Source organism: Botryllus schlosseri, chromosome 8 (genome assembly GCF_051294905.1).
Source record: "Botryllus schlosseri isolate E-star chromosome 8, Bs_hap1, whole genome shotgun sequence".
NCBI classification, from domain to species: Eukaryota; Metazoa; Chordata; class Ascidiacea; order Stolidobranchia; family Styelidae; genus Botryllus; species Botryllus schlosseri.
In genome coordinates this window covers 15,151,200-15,168,203 of record NC_137243.1, presented here as the reverse complement: position 1 = coordinate 15,168,203, position 17,004 = coordinate 15,151,200, and the positions used below count along the sequence as shown (strand labels likewise).

The 17,004-nt window shown below is 40.6% G+C and overlaps 1 protein-coding gene across 8 annotated transcripts in view; it reads left to right on the top strand.

Annotated features, from left to right (window-relative positions):
• The first annotated feature begins 247 nt into the window (after positions 1-247).
• Positions 248-17,004, top strand: part of LOC145445274 (protein phosphatase 1 regulatory subunit 12B-like) — a 43,922-nt gene continuing 27,165 nt past the window's right edge. For 2 of the 8 annotated variants that reach the window (XM_080323448.1, XM_080323447.1), the window contains exons 1-13: positions 248-538; positions 2,085-2,215; positions 4,207-4,325; positions 5,981-6,155; positions 6,223-6,367; positions 7,332-7,447; positions 10,949-11,267; positions 12,320-12,395; positions 13,086-13,189; positions 13,843-13,928; positions 14,352-14,459; positions 14,781-14,873; positions 16,334-16,741. In XM_080323448.1, coding sequence (XP_080179574.1) covers positions 293-538; positions 2,085-2,215; positions 4,207-4,325; positions 5,981-6,155; positions 6,223-6,367; positions 7,332-7,447; positions 10,949-11,267; positions 12,320-12,395; positions 13,086-13,189; positions 13,843-13,928; positions 14,352-14,459; positions 14,781-14,873; positions 16,334-16,741 — 2,126 coding nt within the window. In that variant the 5' untranslated portion in view covers positions 248-292. The remainder of the gene's footprint in view (positions 539-2,084; positions 2,216-4,206; positions 4,326-5,980; positions 6,156-6,222; positions 6,368-7,331; positions 7,448-10,948; positions 11,268-12,319; positions 12,396-13,085; positions 13,190-13,842; positions 13,929-14,351; positions 14,460-14,780; positions 14,874-16,333; positions 16,742-17,004) is intronic. The other 6 variants (XM_080323450.1, XM_080323449.1, XM_080323452.1 and 3 more) reach the window with 4 other exon arrangements.

The window sequence follows — 17,004 nt, the reverse complement described above, 5'->3', positions numbered from 1 at the left end:
AACTGGCCCTCTGCTACCAGCTGCTGGTGAAGTTATATTGTATTCTCAACTTCTCTAGTATGATGATGTGTATTTATGACAATTTAGCCATGTTGAAATGGAACTGAAATTAATTTTATTTTTGCTCGTCAGGTTGAATCATTTTACGCGTAAATTCATTCTGACTGTCCTATCGCGCCGTCGCTCCTTTGTCGCCCTACCCAACGCTGTCACCTAGTGTTTCATCTAATGAATTTGTTGAGGTATGCGAGCCTTGATGACGTAGTTGCAAGTCTGTGTAGGTTGGGTCAAGATGGAGGACGGCAAGCCTCTCAGTGCAAAAGAAAAGAGGCACGAACAGATAAAGCGATGGCAGAATTCTGCAACGGATTTGGAATGTGCAACCTACGCTAATCCAAAAACTAGAGTAAAGTTTGACGACGGTGCCGTATTCTTAGCGGCTTGCTCTGCCGGGGATCTAGATGAAGTCAAAGCCCTGCTGGATGGTGGAGCTAATATTAACTTTGCAAATGTGGACGGATTAACCGCATTACATCAGGTTGGTTTATCTAATACAGTTTTTATCTCCTAAATTATCGATTCAGGCAAATGTTTAGTGCACTGTCCCCCATTTCTATGATTGAGGTCATTTTCATGTTGCACAGATGTGATATATATAATATTTACTGTCCACATCACAGGCATCTGTACCACAGAGTCTAAGAGCATTTTTAATGTATAATATGATATATGATGTAGATAATAGTATATTTTAAAGATAGAGTATGAGCTGTAGTTAGCTTTAAGTTTTTCAGCTTGAAACATGTGATTAGTTTGGTGTTATGCTTTGTGAAGACTGAAGACTAAATGCGAGGGATATAGGGAAAATAACATATAAACAATGTTGGGAATTCAAAATAATCTAGTGTGACATCTTTGTAAAGATTTATAGATATAGTGTTCTGTTGGAATCTGAATGTAATTTGTTGATAATATAGTAAGGTTTGTACAGCTCAGTCTTTCCCAGCTTGAAATATTCTATGTCAATTGAACTAAATTGTCACTATTAAGCTAATAATTGTGGAAGAAGCAAGGAAGTTAAAGATGTATTACCATGTTGGGTAGACCTGACATAGTCATCATATTATACTCTGAATGTGGACAATGGGATATCTATAATTCATAGCAATATCCTTTTTACTTGTATTCACATCACACTGTGCAGCAAATGTGAAAAATTAGCTATAGCATTCCTATTCCATGTTGAAGTTAGGCATTTATATTTCGGTGGTTCTCAACCATTTATATGAGCTTGATGACCAGTAAAATGTCGGTTACGGCAATTTCTGGCATCTCAAAAACAAATCTTATAAACTTCAATTTAATGATAAATTTTCTGCTACTGTTTTGATATTACAAATTTGATATTAAGTGGGTCCATTGAAGTTTCTGCGAGAGGAAGTGCTGTTGAAATCCACTGACACAATTATTTCATCACACTTGGCGATTTAGTGTCAGCGATTTGGTGTCTTGTTATTGCTACCCCCTTCTTGAAAAATATGCATCAATTGCATATATGAGTCTGACTGTATTTTTGGCTACTTTTATACAGTTTGGTAAAACACTTGCAACATTGTGACTTACGCTCAGTCCAAAGTAGACCATAAACTCATTTACCACCCGAAGAAAGTTATATAATTGAATGATATATTCATTTTGAAAAAAAAATATATTCCAAATTTATGAATCAATTCAAAATTTGGCGTTTCATTTGTCTAATTAATTGACAAGCTTCAAACTTCTTGCATTTTGCAATTGAGATATATAACTGTAGTATATTTGGTGGAGCTGCATTGGTCTGCAGACCGATGGTTGAGAAGCAGTGCAATATAGGATATATAATACAGAATAACTCAAATCGGGCCCGCAATGTTTGATATCATGGACGCTAAATTCTAGATGACGGTTTATGTTATTGTCAGGAGTAAAAGTTAGGTGATAAAGATACCTTGACGCCTTGCAACAGGAAAAAGCACTAGTGGGATTTTATTGTGTCTTCTCAATCCATTCCGCCTGGCCATAACAATCATTTCAATTCATTCCAGGCATGCATCGATGGCAATTTGGAAGTCGTCCAGTTTCTTGTTGAGCAAGGAGCTGACATAGATCAAGAGGACAATGAAGGCTGGACGCCTCTGCACGCCACGGCGTCCTGTGGATTTATGGATATTGCCAAGTATGATATTCCTTGATTTGATATCCTGGCCTGCTCTGTAATGAAATATAGTCTCATCGTGATTGCTTGATGGTCCATTATTGACTGAATGCTGTTCGTTGAACTATGTTTTTTACTGCATTTTTATGGTTTGAGATGAAATGGATAATGGTAAATTTCCAAATCGGACCATTAAATTTGATGAAATTTGATGAACCTGCTCATTTTTCATGCAATGTATGCCCCCTTTATAATGGGATGCGTGAGAATTACTCTTGTCTTCAGTTTTTTAGTCTAATTTATACTCTGCTGTAGAAATGAATGAAGTTGAGAATGACAAGTTGTTAGCCAGTTAGCTACTGCAACAGTGTTAAGCATATGTACGTCAAGCCTGAATGTTCAATTTTTTTTTGTGTGTGTGTCCATGTAGTATTGTGCGATGAGGAGTTGACTCAGCCCATGTATAATCGTACTGCAATGAAATTGAAGCTTGATTATTTTTAATACTGATGGAGATTGACATCTAACTAAATCTGATACGAGCCATCGGCCAATTATGCTTTTGAAATCTCTGCAAATGGTGTCGTTTGGTTTACGAGTTTCGTGTCGGTAACTTCAAGACCTAATTGAATGGTTTTTATATCCTTATTTTGTGGTGATTCCGTGACTCTAATGACGTGAGCCTAACTCAGATGTATGTTTTGGTTAGAGGTTTTTTGTCAGTAATATATCTTTCGATAACTGGGTACGGATCATCAATTTCATCGAAGCATATTAGTGAACACTTACCTAACCCTCGTGTACATGATTTCAGCTATGTATAATTTTGTATAGATTTGGTGCAAAGAAAATGCAATCTCGATCAACTTTTCTTAGCGATGGGGTAAAATTAATCGGAAATAGTGGTAGAATATGTGATACTGTGAAAGACTTACATATATCCTCGTTATGAAATATTACAGACTGTCTCTAATCATCATTAGAAAGTTGGATGGTAGACGAATGTTTTAGTTGACTTTTGTAAATATCACCACAGCCTATTTATGTGAAGCGTGCATAAAAATCATGAATCAATATTGATATTGATGGTTCTAAATTTAGAAATTCGTTGCACAACTTGGAACTTGATATGCATTAAATAGTATATTTAGATGAATACACATACTCATTCAAACCTGATTATATTTTGTTGTTTCACTTTTACAATTTGATTCCGGAATTCCTCACTAAATTTCGTAGTCAAATGCGTTGATGAGAGTAGTGTTATAAATTTTGACTTCGCAGTGTCATAATTTCTTGACAAAACTCACCAGTCACCAATCGTATCGGAAAGAAGTTGGTCTGGTAATTCGCATTTAAGATGTAAAAATCATGTCAACTATAGATCTAAAGTTCGTGTGATGGATATCAATTGGTTTCAATCGATCAATTTACTGAGATTTGTGATAAATTGAGAAATGCTAACAATTGGATAAAATTTACAGAGATATGTGAAATTAGCCATTCGTATGCACCGTTCCTGGTGATGGTGAATCGTCCGGCTTCTTGATTGGTAGGTAAAGGGTTCGATCCCTGGCCGGGTCAGACCAAGGACCTGATTGGTTACACTGGTATCCATGACTTCCCTGCTGGGCACTCATGCATTAGCCTACTGGGATAGCATGGAGGGGTGGTGCAAGACTTAGAAAGCCGTACAAGGCTATATCTTCACCTTCTTTGTCCAGCGGCATATGCACATCATGCACTCATGGTATGCATATGCACAGATCATGTGTATGTATATCATGAGTCGGTGTATATGCCACAAAATCATCAAGGACAAAAATAAACTACGTTATTTCCTTTCCTGTTGAGTAGTTTCATTATTTGCCTCCTGGAAGCTGTGGATGTTTTCGCTGTTCTGTGTTGGTCTTGCGTAGTTGACCCTTTCAAATCTGTGTAATAGAAGATCAGAAGATTGCTCTCAGTGAGAGTATGTTAGCTGCAGATTAGTGATGATGGGTATTTCACAGGTACTTGGTCGAGAAAGGAGCTAATGTCGGCGCCGTTAACAGCGAAGCCGAGCTCGCGATCGACATTGCAGAAGAAGACGATATGATCGATTATCTGCAAAGTGTAATTGACAAGCAAGGTAATGAGCTCGAATTCAGATATGATCTTTGCCGTCGTGTATATAAAATGAACAGCAAATATATTGCTCATCTCCATGCCTATATTGCCTATATTCCCTGTGTTACTTTTTGGGGTGTAAAATGTGATGATGGTCCACTTGAATTATTGATGTGGCAGCCTTGGTTTGCAGTACCAAACTCATTTTTGAACACGACATCGGCATTATGCTTGCTATCAAAATACAAGATGTATCTTGTGCACTGTCCTGAATTCAGTATAGACTGGCTTTTGTAGGTCAACTGAGGGCCGAATTTTGCCCTTCAGTTTTATACCTACGGCTTCCATAGATGCACAGTGTAGTCCAAAGCCAGGAGTCTTAACCACCAGGGTCACTGGGTCAGTGCAATTTGTTACGATTAATCTCTGTCGGTTTGAATTGCTAACATACATTCATATCAGTTACTTACAAGGAATATCAACTCGCGCATCTGGAACAAAGTAATGAGCAATCCAGATGCCCTCAGTGTTCCAATTATGTTAAACCAACAGTAAAGAAGTACTTCTACTTCTTTGAAGTACCCGAGGTGGTTTTTCCTGCTTGCACTACTTCCTCAGGTGGTTATAATTCTAGAATACTTCTACTTCATGGGTTTCAATTTTTTTGGCAAAACCAGGCCTAGAATGCTTACTTTTTTACTTGTTAATCCATGCTTCTACTTAGGCTACTAGGGTAAAAATTGACATCATACTTCTTCTTAGCACCCAACCCACGATGAATAGTTTGACCCACCTCTGTTCTTAAATTGCATCCTATTCCAGTAATGTTTCGTCCATACTTATAGCGTGCAGCGTAAAAAGTTATCTATATGTACTCGTTGATTCACTGTATGATTTACGGCGTTAAAAAATTTGAATAAATGCGACGCTATCAAATCTTTCTTTTCTTGGTCTTAGTATATTCATCTTGAAATGAACCCAAATATTTTCGGCTGACACTCCTCATGGTCAGCAACTAGTAGAGAATTGGGAAGAACATTGTATGTTGTGATACAAAATATGATGTACAATGTTCTACTCGTTGCTGATGATTACCCCTGACGATTGTCAGCTGAAAATATGCGGGTTCATTTCAAGATGAATATACTATTCAACCGTATAGCCTACTGAGGTTCTGTACCTCCAAGAAGCTCTTTAGCCTACTAGTTCTTTGCATATTGATTTCAGTTCCAGAATCCGAATCGAGTAATAATTGTAATGATTTGAGCCGAGTAGCAAGATATGATTCTTTCATGTAGGCTGCTGAAATTATGCACTCCTTGTCACTTAAAGTTACTTTATCAGCAAAATTTCAACAGTAAAATCCTCTATGGTAGCCTTGAAACCTTGATTGCCCGTGACATAGCATGCGAAACGTGTAGAACGAAGCTACACACTTTAGTGGTAATTGCATGTCTCTGTCAGGTCATGATCAACCCAGGGTCTAGAAATACCAAATGATCTTTAATGTCATGTAGAAATGGCATTGTATTTGTCGGGGTAGCGTAAAAGGTACACGCTTTCCACATCGTAACGAGTGATGCTAGAATGCTCAAGTCGAATTCAGCCTAAAACTCGATTCAGAATCCACTGATGAGGGTACTCTATTTTGCCCTAACCTTCATTCGATTTCTCAAGGTATCGACGTGGATCGGGCGAGAGATATCGAACGCCTGGTAATGTTGGAAGACGCGAAAGGACTGCTCGAGAAATACCAAAACGGGGAGAAGGTCGACTGTTACTTCGGACTGCAGAAGTCCGGGGCCACCCCCATGCACATCACGGCCGCGAAAGGGTACAACGACGTCATGAAGTGAGTCGCGCGCCGGGGGTTTGTTCGAAGGCGGTCGCGGATCGTTATGATTTTTTGTCGCGTTTAGGATATTGATAAAAGCCGGGCTGGACGTAAACGCCGTGGATAACGACGGGTGGACTCCGCTGCACGCCGCGTCTCATTGGTCGCAGGAGGAGTCGGCTAAGATCTTGGCGGATAAAAACGCAAATTTCAAGGCCAGAAGCAAATTGGTGGGTTACCGTCTGACCTGGCTTATTCTACTTTTATATTAGACTAATTAGCGGTAATCTAATGGCGGTAATCTAATTGTAACATAAATTTCTTTCTACTTCGGAAAAGTGTTTGCGAACTCTGTAATTCTAATTCTTCTCTACTTTGGAAAAACTGAAGGTATTCTTCTAGTTGTACAATTCCGATTCATTGTGTTGGTTGACGAGCCGCGAGATTACTACTTTTCTAAAAATCTGATTACGCTGATGACATTGATAATTACTTAGTAAGTGGCACAATGACGCGATGTGGAGGACTCTGGTCTATCTGCGAAGCGAAATCGAGTGAAAAAATTATCTTTGTTAGAGAAACATAACGGTGAAATTTTCGAGCCAAGTGTAGCGTCAGGACAATAGGAATTGATGTCTGCTGTTTCTACGTACAAGATTTAGCAACGACGAACGATTATGATATTTGCGGGAGATTTTGGGGATTCCAGCGCCCGGATCTGATGTTTTTCCTATGTATTCGGAACCAGTCACGGTAGCATTAACACAAGATAACAATGTGGTAACAAAGGGGGAAAATCTATATTTATATAGATTGGATTCTTACGAGAGAGTGGACATAGTGGGTCGGTGTTGAGCTATCCACACTCCACAGCACGATTTGGCTGAGGGGTCACCCTGGTCGTTTAACTGGACTTATGATGTCATTTTTTCTGCACTGCTCAAGGAAAGTCAGCTAGAATCGGACCAGCGACCTCTTGGGCTGCGTAAACTGTGGCTTACCCACTAAGATACTGTGACGGTGTCTGTATTTATGATTAGAGTTGAAATGATTTAGGACAGCCTAAAAGAAATGGGCATTTTGTGAGGGGTGGAGCTGAAGTGATCTCGCGCCCAGCTGTACTTCCGCTTGCCGACCTGTGACTAAGTTTCGGTTTCTTCACTGTATAGACGACTCTGTTTTTTTTCCTCGCAGGGCCAAACGTGTTTTGACGTTGCCGACGAAGAAATGCTGGACTATTTGGAGGAGTTGAAAGCGTCGCAAGAGAAGGACGCGGTCATCGAAGAGCCGCCTCTCGAGAAACGAACAAAGTATGTGCTCAAAACGATTTCTGTCTTAGCTATTTGTTATTTCGCTGTGGCCAACTTGTGTGGTAGTTAGTTGTTTGTGAAGCGTTTTACTGGTCACAGGCTATTATGAGCTGTAGGCTATACATATATGATGCCGGGATCGTCATTTTTCAAGGTGTTCTAGTCTCCTAGATTAGTGCCATGGACACATGAAACTACTGCAGAACACCTGAATGATGCTAGATTTGGCAATGGGTATTTGGCCGTATAACGATCCTGGTCACAAGCAACATCTTCGTTTACCATTATTTAGTAAACATATCAAAGGATGACTAGGATCTGTATAGAGAGAATAGCATTGTTATCTAATTTGTAGCTCCAGTTTTCTTGTCCGATTTTCCGAAGCTCTTTTGCTCCCGTTTCGTTTGGAAAATAGCCCGTTCCGAGTGCTCGATATCTTGCGATTTTGCTGCGCTCGGAACAAATTCAAAAACTTATTCATTATTCAAAAACTATTTCAAAAAGCGTGCCTTTTGAAAAACACATTTATAGATTTTTATCGAAGTCTAGTTATCTGCTGGGTGCGGTGCAGGGTGTTCGGGTGGGAATTGAGCGATTGCGATATCTCTAAAACACGTTCCGGCAAGTCTGGTCTCGTAGTCCGGATGCTTCTAATTTAAATTCCGTTCTGCCCAGCCCATCCCCTCGAAATTGGGCTACGCTCACTTGCTAGCGATCGCCGAGCGGTTCATTAAGTGCAGCTGGTCGGCACCGATTGAAATTTGTCGTTTGTTGTGAGGTTTTATTTGCTGATACGCCGTTGATGTGTCTCCGCCTTTATTTGGTCCGTTATGTATTCGTTTGTAATCCCTTTCGGCGATGGCTTGACGGTATGTGTCACGTTAATATTGACGGATAGACTGCTGCTGGTGTGGTGCGCACATGTATATTTCTTGCTTATGGCAGTGTGATTGAGGCCGTCAATTGGGACGAGCCTGTTTGGATACCAATAATCCACGCCGTTCCATCGCTAATGAGCTGTGATCGTGTTATGCTGGACGTTGTAAGCCGCGTCATATTTCGCGTTCCGTATTAAGCTTTTGTGAGTCTCGGTCAATTGACTATCTGTCTTCGAGACGGCGATACGTGAATTATAACATGGACGGTAGCGTCAAATCGGATTGAATAAATGGCTGCTTGTTTTTGGCATCTCGGTATGTGACTAACCTGTAATTTCACTCTGGTAATTACTATGTCACACACTTCGACGATAATCCGTGATCCAGACGCTTGCCGTGCGGTGCTCCAGCTAGCGAATAAAATATGGCATGTTGGTTTTGCTTGGTTGTAAGCTTTTTTGTCACGTGCTTTAATGGTCTCATAGCTGTACTGATGCTTATTTCTCGGTGACTCTGTGTAGAAGTGTAACCAGGATAAGATATGTTAGCAGTTCAAAATGCATTTGCCGGTACAATATAATGTCATGAACTTGAATATTTTATGACTACGGCGGGTCGGAGGCAATACAAGTTGTCATTATACCCGGAGTGCAGGAATAAAAATGTTTCGTATATTTTGCGGACATTCGTTTCAAGAACTACTATGGTAATTTATTGTTGACCCTGTGAAAACACTATACGAATATAATGAGTTGAGAAATGTTCTTTGGGTGTCACGTATGTTATGGGGTACATATATCGATAGGCAATAATTGAGTGATGAAAAATAAGTCTATGTCTCCATAAAAGCCATAAATTCTACTATCAAGTGGATAATTTGCTAGTATGATCAACTGCTCATGATTTAAGATCCAAGAACTAAAATATGTATGATTGAATTGTAAATTCATATTGAAATCATTGAATATATTATTGAATGTGTATTGAAGTTCTGTACCTCCAAGAAGCTATTTAAAATATGTATGTAGTTTAATTGAACGTTTTTGAATACTTTTCATTCAGCCAAGTGGACCTAACGATTGATGGCAGTGCCTTGGGATTTCTGTATGTTAGTGTGATCATAGATGGCATTTGATGAGAACACTTGACAATGTCAGTAGCCGAGGACAACAGCTGCTTATGTTCCATTTCATACTTGGCAATGGTTTACAATAATGGAGAAAGCAGTGCTCCCCTGGTACAAAGACGGTAGCATATTATGCTTGAAACGGGGGTGGTTTGTTATAATATCAACCGCGAATGTCTGGTTTATGATAACATCCTTCAAGGCACTGTATACTTTTGCATGCTACCGTGCGATAAGGTCATACAAGTATCTCTTCATTACACTTAGCACCTTTATTTTCTGAGATTGGAATGTGTGGCTGGCTGTAATACACAGCTGTCATTATCGCCACTGTGAGAGATTATCTCAATGCGTTTTGGAAATGCTTGAACCTATCGCCTCGTCAAATAGTAACAGCTATCTTGTTACAAGAAAGCTTGGTGCATGCAATGGCAGGCACATGCTAACTGTATGTAAAGGTATAGGAGAAAGTGTTACGCTTTGATATGGGACCCCACATGACCTGTGTTTATTTTACATTTTGGTAATGCAAATTACTGATACGATGCATGGTGTTTAAGGAACGAATGCCATGAGTCTATCAAATTAGTTGTGATGAATCAATGTTGTTCTTGGTTTTTGTGCATATTGAGAAAGTAAAGCAATTATCTGCAAGCAGCCCACGTGCTTGCAGTAATTTCAGAAATTCTGTAACTATTCGTTTTCATTAATCCGAATTCCATTGAAGCTGTCCCCTTTCCTGCATACTATGCCCGGGTCGAGATCAGAAATAGTAGTCTAAAATTTGAAATTTGTTTTTCATACATAAACGGCGCAAGTTGCAACCTGATTTGGAGTCTGGATTAACTATCAGTCTATATAGTTCAGCTGCTCTCTGCCTTACAGAAATCGAATGAACCTAAAAAGTAATCGCAACAAATCCATGCTATTAGAATAGAATACAAATATTGCAATTTTTTTTGTTTAATTTGACGAGAAATTAGCCGCTTCCTTTTTGATATTACCAATGTTATATGCGCTTCTTGGAGGTACAGAACTTCAATATACAATTGAATAGTATATTCATATTGGAATGAACCCGAATATTTTCGGCTGACACTCGTCAGGGGTAATCGTCAGCAACTAGTAGAGAATTCAAAAGAACAGCGTACATCAACAATCGTAACACAAAATATGACGTCACCGGAGGAATGTTGAATACGAGAGCGTTCAGTGTACTATTTTTAGATGATACACGAACCCTTTTTGTTGACACAGCCTTGGCTGGTGTATTTTGATAAAAGTCGACTCCAAGGCACACAAATGAAAGTGTGAGCGACCCTTGCCGAGTATGCGAAATCTGTCGTCTCAATGTATTGTATTGTATTGATGTATCGTTCGATGACAAATCTTGAGCAGACTTTCCGACAAATAAACAAGTTTCCGGCAAGTTTCTCCAGCAATTTGCAATATATCGTTTTATTTATCATTCAATTGTCGATCATTATTCAACCCCAGGTACTCTCCGCCTTACACGAAAGACCCGACGGAAAAGACTGACGCCAACGAGAAGCCGCCGTCCAAAGCGTTGGAGGCCACCTCCACAGAAGAAGACGCCCGGGTCACGAAAAGGACCACCCGTATCGCTTCGACCAGCGAGATCAAGTCCTACAAAACCGAGGGCAACAGCGACGATGCCGGCGACCGTTACTCGAGGCGGAACAGGCCGGCTTCACTGCAGTTTACTTCGTCCGAAGACAGCCATCGGACGGTGACCTCCACCAATAGCGAAGGCGGGTCGAAGCCGGTGGCGCTCACCCAGCCTGTGCAACCTGTGGTGAGTTTACTGGTGCTGTTGGACAGGCTCACTTTACCACAGACTCCAAAAACATTTTCAATACGCCTCCTACTGAAACTTGAAACATTCTGACTACAGGGTTGTAACCAAGTCACAAGGTCCCGAGTCACAAGTCAATCCTACTTTTATAGTTTTGACTCGATTCAAGTCGAGTCATTTTAATTCACTACCTAGTCAAGTCAAGTTCAAGTAATTGCGTTCACAGTTCGCTGTTTGGTTTTGAGTTCAACTCCTGTTCAACGCATTCTTTACAATGCTGCTTGGATGATATCGAATGCCACGCATCCCTGTTATTGTAATTTTCCTCCTTTGCAACAGTTTCTCGCCCTATTTTTTGAAGTTTTAGTACTGACAGACGAAATGCCAATAATGTGGTTACTTGGTATTTTTTCGAAGTTACCGTGAAACGATTGTCTTGAACTTGAACGTCCGAGTCTTAAGTCGTATGACTTGCTTTAGTCATGTGCAATGACTCGAGTACAAGTTGAGTCAATACGCAAATTAACTCATGTCGACTCGAGTCATTTTCAATACTTCAGAAGTTGACTCGAGTTTAGTCGAGTCCTCAAAATAACAGCGACTGGGTCATTATTTTCCTCACAGAACTCTGATTCCGGAAACCTTGAACATATTGACTCTGTCTCTAAAAGTCCTATACATCTATTATGTTTTTGATGTGTGTGATTCGCCGAAATTTAACAAAATTGTGTTTGCAGAAACAAATTGAAGTTTGAAGGTCCGCCACTGATTTTGTATCAGCAAGCGACACGTTTTAGTAACGTTTGACGACGTTTGGTTGGATTTTGAAGTAGTCTTGAATCGAAGCATTTTAATAAACTCGTATACTCTGACTCCAGCTAGTAGGCCTATGTGTTCTCCCCGATTCCGACTCCCAAGTGTGTTACTCAATTTCTGTGACTCCAACGTGAGTAAATTCAACAAAACTACGATACGGACGCCATTGCCCTGAAAATGTTTTCATCTTTCGGTAACAACTGGGCTGTGTGGGCTAACAATCGGTATTTTTACAGACTAGAGATATTAAGGAGAACGGGAAAACATCGGCATACGGCCGGGATAAGGACACCGTTTCTTCTTGGCGGATAGGTAAGGCGGAGAGTGTTCATGTTGCTATTTCCTCACATATAAGACAGGCTTTGCGAAGAAACCTCTCTCCGACAGAGGTGCGTTTGATACAGTAGCTCTCAATTGTGGCTCCGTGAGTCTATAGGAAATTGATGGCATAAGTAATAATATTCGATTTATGCATGTAACACAAGAACCTGTAGGCAGTGCTGCGTCTATGGCCGCAATAGAGGGTGCAAAGCTGAAGGGGTCCAAAATTACTTGTAGAGTTCACAGAAGTGTTTTGGAGCGAATTTTAACAACTTCGGAATTATTTTCGCGCTTTTCCAATGACTTCGTGCGCGGTAAAGCTTTACTTTGAGTGTCAAATATTTTTGGGAGCGGCTGTTGTCCTGTTACCGCCCTATTTGTAGAGCCGCCAATTGTAGCACTTAGGTTAGCGTTGTTTGCAGAATTTTTAATAACGTTGTTTAGTGTCAGTCATGAATATGTAAAGGGTCTGCAAGCTGGGTACTTTTTGGAAGGGGTACGTTACTGGCAAAAGTATGAAAAATCAGTAGTTTACGTATCATGTACTGTTCACAAAAAAATCACCAAAAATATTTTGCCTTCTAGCACGGTGCATAGTTTTGTCAAATTGTTTAAAATGCCCTCGTGTGCTATCTGTCTGCATTGATGTTGACGGCAGTGAAAATCTATCGTCTCTTGAAGGGTCGCGGAGGCTTCAAACTTTTGAAGATGACTCCAAGTCGACCACGAACTCGGAAACACGGAAGCCGCCATATTCGTCTCGGAACACTGATGAACAACCTAAGGTAGATTCGTGATTAATAGCAGAGCAAATTCGTCGTTGAATTTGGATATAGAATGCTAGCAGTCAACTTGGGTTCGCACAGCTTTTGTCTGCTTGCCACATTCGTGCACAAAAGGTACCGACTGCGAGACAGCAATTGAAATAGTTGACGTACGAACTTCTAATGAATGGGGTTACTGCATTGGTCACCACTCAACAGTATTATGTTTGTATTTTCCACACTCTGTTAAATGTGTGATGATATCTGATTTTGGGTGGTAGACTGATACAGTAAATTCTCTTGAAAATATAGTTTGTGCTTAGCTCTTGAATGTTTCACCCACCCAGTAAGTGGCATGGTTAACAATTATAGAATGGCACAAACCGTTAATGGTTGAAATTTTCCCCAATGGTCAGGTGTTATTGTTCAAATTTCAATAAAATAACAGTACCGTACTTCATACTTTGCTGTGGATTTGTTTTGAATATCATACTATCGATGCTGCCGCCATTGTCGGTAGGCGCTGGAATACATACCCCTACTCTCTGCCCAACAAGTATCTCTGTCCTAAAGATTTTGAAGTTGGATCGCTACAGCTCATCCCAGAAAAACCTGGGGTGTATTGTATACATGTCCGTTAAAAACCGTAGTAATGTTCACTTGTTTTTTTGCAGACTGCCCGGGTTTCGCCGCTATTCGATTTGAGGAAGAACAAACAAAATGAGACTGACAATACTTCAACTAACGATGGTTCAGCAGGGTATGGAAATTTCCTAGTCGCTACGAATGTGTGAACTGTTGTCATAATCGGCGGCTGCCAGATATTTCTGTAATCATAATAACAATTGATTACATTGATGCAGTATTCGCGTTTTGTCCGGTGCCCACATATTTCACTGTTTGAGGCTGCTTTTTTGTAGCGTCATTGGATTTAGTTGCATTCTGTAATATACAACTTTACTTTAAGTAGCTCATACGAAAGCTGCATTCTTTCGGATTATTCGAAGTTTTCTGTATTCATGGCGAAAATAATCGCAAGAATTTATTACCGACCGAATTGAATTATTATCCGGGCAGTGTGAATTATGAACGTGGTTTAGTTGATACAGTTCAAGTTAACCTATTCTAATCTCGTGTCCTGAAATAGTATAATCGTGAATTATTACAAATGGCTTCGTTACAGTTATAGCCGTCCGCCTTTTATGCGGAAAAAGCCTGGGACGGACGCTGTCTCGGTTGTTACCACTACTGATCCTACTTCAGAACAGACGGGCTCTTCGTTCAAACGCAGGTAGGGTACCCGGTTTCTGAATTAAGAATTCGGTGCGCGAACTTGTCTTATCTACGATTGGCTTGTCTTGTATACAGGCACAAGTAAATTCTAACGGATTTCTGTTTCTCTTTAAGCACCATAGATGCTAGTATCTATTAGCCTCATAAATTCTCTGGTATTTTTTGGTGGTAACCAGGCATAATAAAATATGTTGGGCGTAGTGTGGTGATAGTGGGTTGCAGGGTTGTCTAATGCTGGAGCAAACACATCCCTGTGGTGTTAATGGGGATGTCGTTGTATGTGCGCCACTGGTAGTTCTCAACGGTCCATCGTTTCTAGCGTTTCTTACAAGCAAGCCGTTGGTCGCGTGGAAAGCCTCGAACAAAATGAGGATATCGGTAATGCCGTGTCGAGGCCGTCTAAAACGATCAGGTATTCTTGGTTTGGATGCACGGCCTTGGTAGTGTGGCACTTTTAACACCGTGTGTTCCATTCTTTTCTTTGGCTAACGCGAAGCATACTTACCTACCTACTATGGGTGTTTCGTAAATTCTCTTGTGATTTTGAAATTTTCTGTCTCACTGTGGCAGCTGATTTAGATTGTTGGCGCCAGGGATTCATGTTCAAAAGGATTTCAAATTTTGCCTGATGTATGTATGTATATATACTGGCATAATTTTTAATATGTAGTACAGTAGCAGTAAGAGGGGAGGATTGCTCACTATAGCACTGCTGTTGGTATTGTTTGTATATGCAGGATTGGTTGTGCATCGTCGGCTTTTGTCTGGGTATTACCAGAAGGATATCTGTGTATTTTATATTGATATGAGGCATTTTGCACTAATTTATGTGGATTTGTTAGTTCTGTTTTGATTCTGTTCAGATCTATATCTGGAGTGCGTCACCGATTAGGGCAAGGCTGAGATATCCTAAGAATCCTAAGATATGAGTCTCTGTTATGGAAAACTAGCCTGGAATATTTGTTGTATTTAGGCGTAGATGGTAATTTATGTCAACTCAAAATTCTGCTGTCAGAGTTTCAAGTAGTGAAAGATATTTGTGGTTATCATCGTACACATTTCAAAGCTGTAAGGATTTCGACAGGGAGCTATCATCTCTTCCACTGTTAGTCGCAGTATAATGTCATTTCCCTGAGCACTAATGAGTAATGGGTGTGCTGGTGAGATCACAGGATACCGAATATGGCCGCGGTGCAATGCATATATTTTAATCCTGTACTGTAGCCTACTGCATCACAAGAGTGCTTGGTAGATTTTTGTCGATTTTCTCAGTTTATTGGTTTGAGCACTTGTACTTGCTACTATAAATCGGAAAAACGACCATACTCCACTCTGAAAAATAGTGAACTTGAGCCAAAATACAAATGATTTTGAAACAGTCCGAGAGATAAATTCTTTCAACTTATGCTCTGGAATGTTTCATAATGATACCCATTGATTCTGCATTCCATTTTACAATGTAGGCCTACTACTATATCCCTGCAAACTATAAAGTCGAACAAAGTATTTGGGAATGTGACAGCTTAATTTGACTATATTGGATCTTTCTTTCTCCGTAATCATGGAATAGGCTAACATTTTTTCCACTTATATGTTCAGCATTCAGAACCTTCCATTTTGCTGTAGCTTACGTAATCAGAAATTTCTTGTCAAGTCTAAGGCCGCCGCGGATTGGCCCTGTGCTTTTGACGGATTGAAGAACTTGATATTGTTACTGAATGGTAGTGCCGGGAATGTTAGATACCCGTTCTTGGTAGCTGTCTTCAGCCATCTTCGGTAGTGTTACTAACCAAATAGTTGTGTGCTGTGGGGACTGCAAAGAAATCAGTGCGTATCCGCAACTTTGTCCAATCCTACGACTCGTCCTTCTAGTGATTCACGCGACCCAAAAAACGAGGGATTTGTCGGTCGTTTCAAGCACTCCACGGTGGAAAGGTCCAGCTCGCTTTCGCCCACCTTAACGCGGCCGTCCAACGAGACCGGGGCAAGGCCGAAAAGGCCGATCGCAAGGAGGTGGTCCATTGACAAAGAGCTGCACGGCATCAGGCCCGTGACCGGCCCGGCTTCAGTGGTCGGCGCAAATTTGCTCCGGGGTTTCCGGCCGATTGCAAAAAGCAACGAGACACAGCTGGCCGCGTTGAATCGAGTTGATTCGCCGCAGCGGGGTCGGCCCTTCAGAAGGGTTAGATTGAGACATTCCGTCGATGTACCGACGAAACCAGTGTTGGCCTGCCGTGCTTTGCCAACCGCAGAGCAGGTGGAATCGGCAGAGAGTTCGAGGTATATCTTTGCGTAGGGCTTGAGATGAATAGTGTGAAGTCTAATGTAGCGTAGATTTTTCCAACTAAGATATTTTGGGAATGGATGCTAACTCGCGAGTGGGGCTGGGCTTGGAATTGAGTACTAATTGTAACGATTTCGAGTTGAGTACTTGAACGGTAGTACTGCAGTTTCCCAGTCAAGAATTTGAGTACCATTTGTTATGACGTCATCGTAGTTATAACCAGAGGTGGTCAAAGTATTCATCGTCGCTACTCAAGTAG